Source organism: Convolutriloba macropyga, chromosome 8 (assembly GCF_964194025.1).
Source record: "Convolutriloba macropyga chromosome 8, txConMacr16.3, whole genome shotgun sequence".
In the NCBI taxonomy this organism is placed as follows: domain Eukaryota; kingdom Metazoa; phylum Xenacoelomorpha; order Acoela; family Convolutidae; genus Convolutriloba; species Convolutriloba macropyga.
In genome coordinates, this window is record NC_134475.1 from 20,762,018 (window position 1) to 20,773,240 (window position 11,223).

The following is an 11,223-nucleotide window of genomic DNA, read 5'->3' on the forward strand; positions in this document are numbered from 1 at the left end:
TTGGGTAAATTAGTCACATGTTCGGTTGTGATAGATTCATATAAAGTGTCACAAGCCGCTGAGGCATGGTCAAGCTATAAATCGTTACTAAATCGAGGTCTATAAATAGTCACAAGAGCGCTTTCTTCTACAATACTCTATTGTATAATTTTCTACATTAATACACATCTGCTGGAAACCTCGTCAACTAGAACGTTTATAAAATGGGAGCAATAAAGCTCTCTATTACAATGGCCAGTTGTTCAGCGCAAAGCTCGATTAAATCTTTCGGTGAAAAATTTTCAATTAAGAGCAATCGATTTCGAGAAACAAAATTGAAAACAGGATAAACTGAGAAAGCCCACTCTTTAATGCCAATTACTTGCGTTGCTTTTTTACTGCTCGCAGAAGAAGTGAAACAATTATTGTGGTCGCGTGTTTTTATGCAAAATTTTGGTTTGCCCCATTGGATTCGTCGAGTTTTCGTCTTTTATTTTGAAGTTGTTCGTAATCTAAATTCTTCTCATTCACAACTTTAAATTGCTGAAATCAATTGGAGGCAGTTTACTACTAAGAGGCAAATGAAGTTTGTGCCAAAATTGGTCTCATTTTATTAATAGCTGCCGTCAGCCTCTCAAACGGCTATTATTTAAGCGCTCTCCTTTTTACAATTCAAAGAATTTGAATTGTATTGGGGCGCTGTCTTTTTTTTAAGATCTGTTCACACGTTTTCATGATTTCATAGTCCGTTCTAGGTCTAGTTTTCTGTTTAGTCAATGAAAATTCTTTGAATTGTACGTCAGGAGTTGTCCTGCTATGTTTTGTTTTAATTCTCTTTACCTTTTGATCACTTTTTTCGTTTTAACAAGTCACGATTTTCACGTTTGACTTCTGACTTACTTCACTCACTGTTTCAATTGAATGGATTTTTAATTCTTCCAAGCATTGAATCACTTAATTTAGTGAATACGGTCAATGTCAAAAGAGCAAAATCAAAAGAAACGGGATAAACCGATAAAGCCCGGTCATTAAGTCTTTTTGAATTAAGTAATCTAAGTTTATTTGAGCGATTGCTAGCTGATATTAGTATTAAGCTTAATACCCTTCAGTTTAGAAGCTGAAGTAAGTATAGGTTTAGAATCTAACTGAAACTGCACACTGAGTAAGAATAATTTTCGAAACTTCGGGAAAAATTTAGTCAGTTTCTATCTCTTTCTTTTCTCTTTCTGTTTCAATCCCGATGTGCGTCGAGCGCGTCAACGGTGGTTATTTCTCGGCAATCTGCCGGCTATGTTTTTCTAATAAAATCATTTGAGGGCCTTTAGTTAACTTTTTGTCTTCTCCCTACTAGTTCCTGGACCTCTACTTAAGCAGTTTAGAGTAGAATGCAGCCCCGAAATTCGTGCATGAGCGATTAGTCCGACATTCGTTGTTTTTAGACTTATTGGTCTCTTTTGCAACAATTTGTAGGACCGATTATTCGTCGCATTGACAAATTTCCGTGCTTTCATGTGCAGACAAATGAGATCAACTGTGAAGCCTCAGGGAAATAAGTCTATGCGCAGTTTTTTAGCCTTACTGGACTAAGAATGCATTTCACCAAATTTGCTGACGAGACGTAGTTTTATGTTGTGAAGGGCAAGTTTTGGACCCATTCTTCTACCTCTAATGCCGTCGAAGGCTGTGTAGTCGCAATAGCGCAATTTTTTTGTTATTTTCTCGACACCCCATTGTTCCCCTCGGCTTTATTTTCTAATTTTTTATGAGCATAATCATAGCCGTTTTTAATGACTCTCATAAGTTTGTTGCAATTATATTAGTCTTGTGGTCTTTTAATTTAATTTTCGTTTGTATACTTCTGACCCTTTTAACTTTTTGGCCTCAAAAATGGAATGAACAGGTAAACCCTGAGCAATTCTTACTAGTCTCTAAGTGTGCTATCACAAAAACTGTTTCGAAGAGACAATTTCATGGTGACAGGGGCAGTTCCTTTTCTAACAATTTGACTTTGACCTCCAACTCACCACATCCCCAACACGCCCTTCAAACTGTATCCCCCTCTCTAACGCTTCACCCTTCTCTAAAGCTTCTCCCCTCTCTAACGCTTGCTACAACCGAAGCCAGCCGGTCGTTTGAGAGCATTTCGCCCAACCTTGGTTAGTTATGTTTGTATTTGTAAGCTGAGAGTAGCTCCATTATAGAATTAGTGCTTTCACAATCCAAGAACTAGATTGTATTGGTGTTCTTTTTTTGTGAGATGTTTTTACACATTTGTCCATGACTTTGATCTTTCAAAAGTGGATGAACAGTAAACAATAACTGCCAATGGACATTATTTTTTTGGAGGCCAATAGCTGGTTTTAGTAGTTCCTTGGATTCTTTGAGTGCTGCTGCTGCTGGAGGGCCTTAATTAAAGGCCATTTTTAGGAGTTGGTCTTTTGCAAGGCATAAATACTTTTATGACCAGTTTGTGAGCTACATGTTTTGGTACTGCAAACATAAACACACAAAGTGATTTTTTTGCTATTTTTTAAGTTTTTTGAACATTTTTGTCATTTTTCAGTTTTTCCAGGGCCGAGAAACTCCTCTAAGGTTTGATAATGTTTTAATTCAAATGTTGAAAGGAGCCATGGAATGGTTTTCAACTTTCTAATATCACGAATTCTGCATAATCCGAGTTTATCGATCTTAATGGGCCAGTAAAACTTTAAGGCTTGAAATTGGGTTTCTGGATAGTTTTTGCAGACAATGAAACGGTTCTGAAGATATTAATATTAATTTTACGAACTATAGCAACATTTCAATAAAGTTTACAATTGTCATTTTTATTGTTTTCTGAGCTATCAATGTTTAAGCGGGAATGAAATTTTTTAGCCTTTGCAGATGGGTTACTGGACAGATTCGAGAGACAAAAGTTGGTCTGAACAAATTATTATTGCGAAATTTAGAAACTTTCAATAAGTTTTGCAATTTTAAATTTTTATATTTGTTTTCTCGATTTTTTCGATATTTAGTGTCCATCATAGTCCCCTTTCAAGGCTTCTACTTGGGTTAATGGGTATATTTAAATGTTTTAAGTTCGGCCTTCAGGGTAAAAGCACCAAGATTTTGTTTGTTTGGGTGCTCTGATGTTTCCTCTTGACTTCTGGTATGCTTTTTTCGTTTTCTGAGGACGATTTCCCATTTTACATATGTTCAAATCACGTTACATTGCTCTCTACTCACCCTAGCATATGTTGTTTGGGCATTTGCGTGATATAATTTCTACTGTTTTCTAAAGCTATCTTGTTCTGCTTTCTTTTCCGGCTTTTCGACGTTTTGCGTGAAATCGTTTAAATTTCTCTAAACTAGGTTGTAATTTTCATACTAGCTTGAAATTAATTAGATCCCAGTTGAGATGAAGATGTCACTAGGGGCTACTTGACTGCAATCAGCTTGGTATTTTTGATCAGTTAACAACTGTCGACGAAACCATTGATAGCCATTGTTACTTGATAGCCATTGTACCCAGAGCTCTATTATAGAATTAGTGCTTTCACAATTCAAGAACTAGATTGTATTGGTGTTCTTTTTTTGTGAGATGTTTTTACACTTTTGTCCATGACTTTGATCTTTCAAAAGTGGATGAACAGTAAACAATAACTGCCAATGGACATTATTTTTTTGGAGGCCAATAGCTTGTTTAAGTAGTTCCTTGGATTCTTTGAGTGCTGCTGCTGCTTGAGGGCCTTAATTAAAGGCCATTTTTAGGAGTTGGTCTTTTGCAAGGCATAAATACTTTTATGACCAGTTTGTGAGCTACATGTTTTGGTACTGCAAACATAAACACACAGTGATTTTTTTGCTATTTTTTAAGTTTTTTTGAACATTTTTGTCATTTTTCAGTTTTTCCAGGGCCGGGAAACTCCTAAGGTTTGATATTGTTTTAATTCAAATGTTGAAAGGAGCCATGGAATGGTTTGCAACTTTCGAATATCACGAATTCTGCATAATCCGAGTTTATCGATCTTAGTGGGCCAGTAAAACTTTAAGGCTTGAAATTGGGGTTCTGGATAGTTTCTGCAGACAACGAAACGGTTCTGAAGATATTAATATTAATTTTACGAACAATAGCAACATTTCAATAAAGTTTACAATTGTCATTTTTATTGTTTTCTGAGCTATCAATGTTTAAGCGGGAATGAAATTTTTTAGCCTTTGCGGATGGGTTACTGGACAGATTCGAGAGACAAAAGTTGGTCTGAACAAATTATTATTGCGAAATTTAGAAACTTTCAATAAGTTTTGCAATTTTAAATTTTTATATTTGTTTTCTCGATTTTTTCGATATTTAGTGTCCATCATAGTCCCCTTTCAAGGCTTCTACTTGGGTTAATGGGTATATTTAAATGTTTTAAATTCGGCCTTCAGGGTAAAAGCACCAAGATTTTGTTTGTTTGGGTGCTCTGATGTTTCCTCTTGACTTCTGGTATGCTTTTTTCGTTTTCTGAGGACGATTTCCCATTTTACATATGTTCAAATTACGTTACATTGCTCTCTACTCACCCTAGCATATGTTGTTTGGGCATTTGCGTGATATAATTTCTACTGTTTTCTAAAGCTATATTGTTCTGCTTTCTTTTCCGGCTTTTCGACGTTTTGCGTGAAATCGTTTAAATTTCTCTAAACTAGGTTGTAATTTTCATACTAGCTTGAAATTAATTAGATCCCAGTTGAGATGAAGATGTCACTAGGGGCTACTTGCCTGCAATCAGCTTGGTATTTTTGATCAGTTAACAACTGTCAACGAAACCATTGATAGCCATTGTTACTTGATAGCCATTGTACCCAGAGCTCTATTATAGAATTAGTGCTTTCACAATCCAAGAACTAGATTGTATTGGTGTTCTTTTTTTGTGAGATGTTTTTACACTTTTGTCCATGACTTTGATCTTTCAAAAGTGGATGAACAGTAAACAATAACTGCCAATGGACATTATTTTTTTGGAGACCAATAGCTGGTTTTAGTAGTTCCTTGGATTCTTTGAGTGCTGCTGCTGCTTGAGGGCCTTAATTAAAGGCCATTTTTAGGAGTTGGTCTTTTGCAAGGCATAAATACTTTTATGACCAGTTTGTAAGCTACATGTTTTGGTACTGCAAACATAAACACACTGATTTTTTTGCTATTTTTTAAGTTTTTTTGAACATTTTTGTCATTTTTCAGTTTTTCCAGGGCCGAGAAACTCCTCTAAGGTTTGATATTGTTTTAATTCAAATGTTGAAAGGAGCCATGGAATGGTTTTCAACTTTCGAATATCACGAATTCTGCATAATCCGAGTTTATCGATCTTAATGGGCCAGTAAAACTTTAAGGCTTGAAATTGGGGTTCTGGATAGTTTCTGCAGACAACGAAACGGTTCTGAAGATATTAATATTAATTTCACGAGTTCTAGCAACATTTCAATAAAGTTTACAATTGTCATTCTTATTTAACATTTTTGTTGTTTTCTGAGCTATCAATGTTTAAGCGGGAATGAAATTTTTTAGCCTTTGCAGATGGGTTACTGGACAGATTCGAGAGACAAAAGTTGGTCTGAACAAATTATTATTGCGAAATTTAGAAACCTTCAATAAGTTTTGCAATTTTTAATTTTTATAGTATTAGTTTTCTCGAGTTTTTCGATATTTTTTTTCCATCATAGTCCCCTTTCAAGGCTTCTGCTTGGGTTAATGGGTATATTTAAATGTTTCAAATTCGGCCTTCAGGGTAAAAGCACCAAGATTTTGTTTGTTTGGGTGCTCTGATGTTTCGTCTTGACTTCTGCTATGCTTTTTGTTTCGTTTTCTGAGGACGGTTTCCCATTTTACATATGTTCAAATCACGTTACATTGCTCTCTACTTTCCCTAGCAAATGTTGTTTGGGAATTTGCGCTATATAATTCCTACTGTTTTCTAAAGCTATCTTTTTCTGCTTTCTTTTCCGGCTTTTCGACGTTTTGCGTGAAATCGTTTTGATTTCTCTAAACTAGGTTGTAATTTTACTTAGTTCCAAACGAAGCAATACATACTAGTTTGAAATTAATTAGATCCCAATTGAGATGAAGATGTCACTAGTGGCTACTTGCCTGCAATCAGCCTGGTATTTTTGATCAGTTAACAATTGTCAACGAAACCACTGATAGCCATTGTTACTTGATAGCCATTGTACCCAGAGCTGTCTTTACTAAAATTGAACCTGTTTAAGCCTCCTAAAAAAGCGAAGAAGGTGAAAGCAGAACCAGCGGAAACAGAAGAGTATCAGCCACAGTTTGAAGCTGCTCTGGAAGAGTCAATAAAGGTTAGCCCAACTTTTGGCTTATAAGACTGAATGTCAAGTAAAATATGACTGTCATAGCTCAACTAATGGCTCAAGAAATTGTGGTATCTTTGCTATTCATCAGCATAGCTGTAAGGTGACTTTGACACACTCGAGCATTGACTTATAATATTTAGCTCGAGTTCTATAAGTACTTCATTGACCATAATCAAATATCACAAGTGGATGATCATATTATAAATACAGCTTCCGCTGAGTTGTAAATTGATGACATTCTTTGTTATAGGAGAAGAAAAAGAAGAAGAAACGCGAACGAGAGGAAGGGGAGTAGTGGTTTACTTAGAGAAGTCGTCACCTTGTCCAGAGGCAGCAAAAACTTAGTTCTGAGAAAAAATTTATGGCTTAAACTTGTTTTCGTTGATAAATCTATCTTTCTAAAGATCATCTGTAATATGTAATGTCTGATTAAAGATTGGTTGTAGGATGCTTTGTGTGCAAATGAAGTTGGGTTTGCATTTTGATGGCTACTTTGATAATGATGTTTGAGTTTGTTTCGTTCTTTATAAAGTTCTCTATAAATGAAAGTTACATAACGTGCAGAAAGTAGTTCAACCTCATATTGTGCAGTGTTTTAGTTATCTGTGCGATTTCTCAATTCATTGGGATGTCTTCACTTTTAACTGAATTGTGGTGCAGTTTTGTATCACATGTCGAAACTTTTTGTTTCAGCTCTCTCTATTGTCTGCTTAATTGTGTTAAACTGACAATTTGTTCCTTTTTGGAAACGAACTTGGTATTTTGTGTACCTTGAATTTTTCCCACTAGAAACTGAAGATATAGGATGACACTGGACGTCAATCCGGTAGATCGGATTAATCGGTCTAAACAAACACACCAGAATGCTTGCATCAAGGAACGTCTAGGTGCCATTTGCAAACGACAAACGTTGTTTTAGCTTTTTCATAGCGAAAAATTTGTTTCAAACAATTGAACAACGACAGTCATATCTTTTCAATAGCCGCCCTCATCTTCTCAGCCGGCTAATAATGCGGTCCTATTACGATCCAAAGAATTGGGATTGCATTGATGCTCTGTCTTTTTTTTACAATTCGGAGTATTAGTTTTCTACAGGTTTTTACGACTCGAAGATGAGTATTGGTATTCTACAGGGTTTTAACGACTCGGAGAGGAGTATTGGAATTCTACAGGTTTTTTTTAGCTAGAGCAAGTTTGTTCATGACTTGAATTTTGACCTCTTTCGTTTCAAGCATTTACCTCTGTTTTTGATTGTTGACTTCTCAGTTTGTAATGTATGGTACTTAGGAACTGCTGATAATATTCAAAGTGAAGAGGTCATTTTGAGATTTTTGTGATCCTATTTAAGTGACCTCTGCTTATCTAAACTTCAGATCCCATCACCTACTTACCTGCCCCCCCCCACCGACCCTCACCCCCTCCCTCACCTACCCCAGCACCTAGCCACACCCCTGAACTGAAAAATTGTGTCTGCATTTTTGAATATAATGTTTTTAATAGCCGCAAAGCGATAGCTGTGGCTATTATTGGTCTTCTCTTGTTTTTCTTTTCAAATTTCGTCGTCAAGATTTTTGTTACGACCATATGACGTCACAACCACTTTTCGTTCAATCGTTTATGAAATTTCAACTGAAAAGCGTGCGTGACGTCATTTTTTGCTTTAGTGGAGCGAGTTTTTTGTTCATTCGAGTGATTAAAATTTTGGTCACACGTGACTTACCTCACTCTCAAAAATGACTTCCTGACTCTACAACTGACTTTGTTTTACTTTAATTCAAAGAGATAGGTCCAAGTGAATGTCTGTCACTCTAAAAGAAAGTTATCTGAGAGCAGCTTATAGAGGCAGCAACAACTTATACAGATTTTTAATCAAAATTTATCATATCAGCCTTCAATGAAAAGACAAATTTTTTGGTCTGTCTTTTTGAGACTGCAGATCTACGAAGCTTTTGCGGCTATTTTCTGGCAATCTGCCAGCTATGTTATTGGGCTACTTGTTTGTTTTTTCTCCTTCGATGTTTCTCTTTCTAATGTTTTTTACCATTCTGATGGTTTATATGTTTTTCTTTTGATATGATTTCGTAAGGTTAAGTTAGAGATTATAATGCACGAACATTGACTTCTGTTTTAGAACTTTGACTTCTGTTTTCGAACAATGTACTTTAAAAGTAGCTTAAGCTTTAGTAGCTTAGCCGGTACTTTAAATGTACTGGCTATGTTTTTTTAGCTAGAGCAATTTCGTATTTGACTTGAAATTTGCCTGCTTTCGGTTCGAACATGTACCTCTGTAATTGATTGTTGACTTCTGTTTTCTAACATTGGACTTTAACAGTAGCATTACTTTGCAATGCACAATAACTAGAAACTGCTGATGGTTTTCAAGGTGAAGAGATTTTTTGATCCTATATATGTCGCCCCTATTTATGTAGACTACAGAACCCCCCATCTACCTCCCCCACCTATCTACCTGACCCCACCTACGTGCCACGACCCACCCCACCACCTGCCTGCCCCCACCTACCGCCAACACAACTTTTTCCCCACCTACCTACACCGGCCCAAACCCCCCATGATAAGGTCAAAGGACAGGTTTTGATTTAAGTATTACAAATTTTTGCTATTTTTGTAATGAATTTCAATTTTTCAAATTTTCTTAAAATTGTTATGTTCCAATTTTCCCTTCTTTATGGGGCAGTAAATGTTTTTTTTTCGCTTGGAATTGGTTCGGTGAGTAGTTCTGAAGACAAGGAATTGGTTTTGAAGATTTTAATTTTACGAGTTTTAACATTTCATAAAACTTGCAATTGTTTTGGAAAATTTTATCGTTTTGGTGGAGAAATTTGGTGAGTTTATTTAACTTTAAGGGCCAATTAGGTTTTTTTAAGTCTTGCAGATACCTACTGGACATATTCGGGAGGCAAAAAATGGTTTTGAGTGTATTAAATTTGCGAAAATCAGATACTGAAAATAATTAGCAATTTTCAATTTTTTTAGGGTGTTTTTTTTCGTCTTTTGTGGCAAACCAACCCTCCTCAACGCTTGTGTGTATGTTTATGAGTTTATTTAAGGGGATGAAATTTGACCGTCAGGATAACAGTTTCATGAGTTAAAGCAATGATTGCATTTTTGTTTTTGATTTATTTTAATTTCTCAACTTTTGGGAATGATTTTTGGCTGACATTGTTCAATTCATATGCTGCTCAGATGCAACAGCTCTAAGTTTTTCATTCAATTCTTTGTTTTTTTTCAGGGCTTATCCTGTTATGATTTTCTACTTCGTCAAACAAAAATTTGTTTCGCTTGACCGCATTTTGCAGCTTTTTTGAGATTTTGCGTGAAATCTTTGACTTTTATCTAGTTTGAGTCTTCTCTCTTTCTGCTCAAAATGCTTTAAAAGAGCAATTGCTCAGCAAAGCACTCCAATGTGAGCAGAGCCAGTGTAAAAAACGAAATCATTATTACGGTATAAACCCATAAAGCCCTATTTTAAATGCCGGTTACTTGAATCTTGTACTTGTAAGTCGTAGGTACCATCTCTAATGCTTATTGACATTGATACTAGCCGGCACCTATAGCCGCTCATTAGGAAACAGAGTATGTTACTACAAAATGACATCAAAATAGTTTGCACCTTAAAAATGTTTTTGTTAAAAAATCAGTTTTTCCCCTTGTTTTCTTTTCTTTCAATCACAATCGTGGTTCTCAATCCCCAAAGACAAAAATATTTCCTCTAAATTAGTGAAATTTTTTGTTCGTGTGGCATTTTCGGCCAAAATAGTATTCTGCGCATGAACTATTACAATATATACGGTTAGGATCATATTGGAGTTTTTTGCTGTTTGAGACGTCGAGATTCAAATGTAATTTAAATTTTTTGTCATTTTGTCTTGTTACTCATTTTTGCAGTTTTAGGAATCCATCTTTTCTGCCTACGATGAGTTTTTCTTTGTAGTGGACAGGTTTTCTAGTGGTTTGGTTATCTTTCGGTTTTGTAAAAAACAATTATTAATAAATATTTTACAGTAAATTGGGAAAAATTACGGCCTACTTGGCCTGCTTTTGTCTGTTGTAGTTTTTTGCCTCTTTCATTTGTTGTTCTCAGAATATTTTGCGTAGTATAATTGGTCTCTAGAAGCCTTTCGATGGGTCTCAAAAATAGAAGTGGACGCTTGAATGTATGAGGTTTCAGTTTGATTAGTCAATTTTTTTAGTCAAGTCTTTTGCATTTTTGTGTTTATTGGTTTTTTGTGGCGTCTCCTGCGTTAAGCCACAGCGCCAACCAAAATGGCAACATAATCTATCCTTCTAGGGCAAAGGGCCGTCGTCACAATTTGGATAGAATTTGTTTGAAAAATGTTAGCTTGTTTTGACTTTTCGTTCTTTTGTTAGTTTTCACTGTTTAATATGTCCAACCACGTTTCCAAGCCGTCTGTTGTTGACTGTTCTCAGTGCTGATCTCACACAATTTTAACACTTTTTTCTATGCGGTGAATGTATTTAATTTCACCACTAAGTTAAGCCGTGAATTTATGTAATTTCAGCGCATTCACTGTTGATCTCACACAATGTTAACATTTTTTCTAAGCGATTTTGTTATTATACTATTTCAAGTGAATGTATGTTATTTCACTACTAAGTTAAACGGTAAACGTATGTAATTTGACCGAATTCACCGCTTATTTCACATAATTTGGACACTTTTTTTCGAAGCGGTGAGTTTATGTAATTTCACCGCTAAATTCAGCGGTGAAATTATTTAATTCCACCGCTACCAGGCGATGAAGTTTTTTCACCGCATTCATCGCCTGGCTTTTTTGTAATTTCACCGCATTCACCGCTTATCTCACTAAATTTTTCTTATTCATCGCTTATCTTACATAATTTTGCATTGAATGGGGTGAAACTTCCACC

The 11,223-nt window shown here is 35.6% G+C and overlaps 1 protein-coding gene across 2 annotated transcripts in view; it reads left to right on the forward strand.

The window, feature by feature from the left end:
* Window positions 1-7,088, forward strand: part of LOC142344571 (putative H/ACA ribonucleoprotein complex subunit 4) — a 556,150-nt gene extending 549,062 nt beyond the window's left edge. For both annotated transcript variants that reach the window (XM_075396347.1, XM_075396348.1), the window contains exons 11-12: window positions 6,205-6,297; window positions 6,563-7,088. In XM_075396347.1, coding sequence (XP_075252462.1) covers window positions 6,205-6,297; window positions 6,563-6,607 — 138 coding nt within the window. In that variant the 3' untranslated portion in view covers window positions 6,608-7,088. The remainder of the gene's footprint in view (window positions 1-6,204; window positions 6,298-6,562) is intronic.
* Window positions 7,089-11,223: the final 4,135 nt, after the last annotated feature.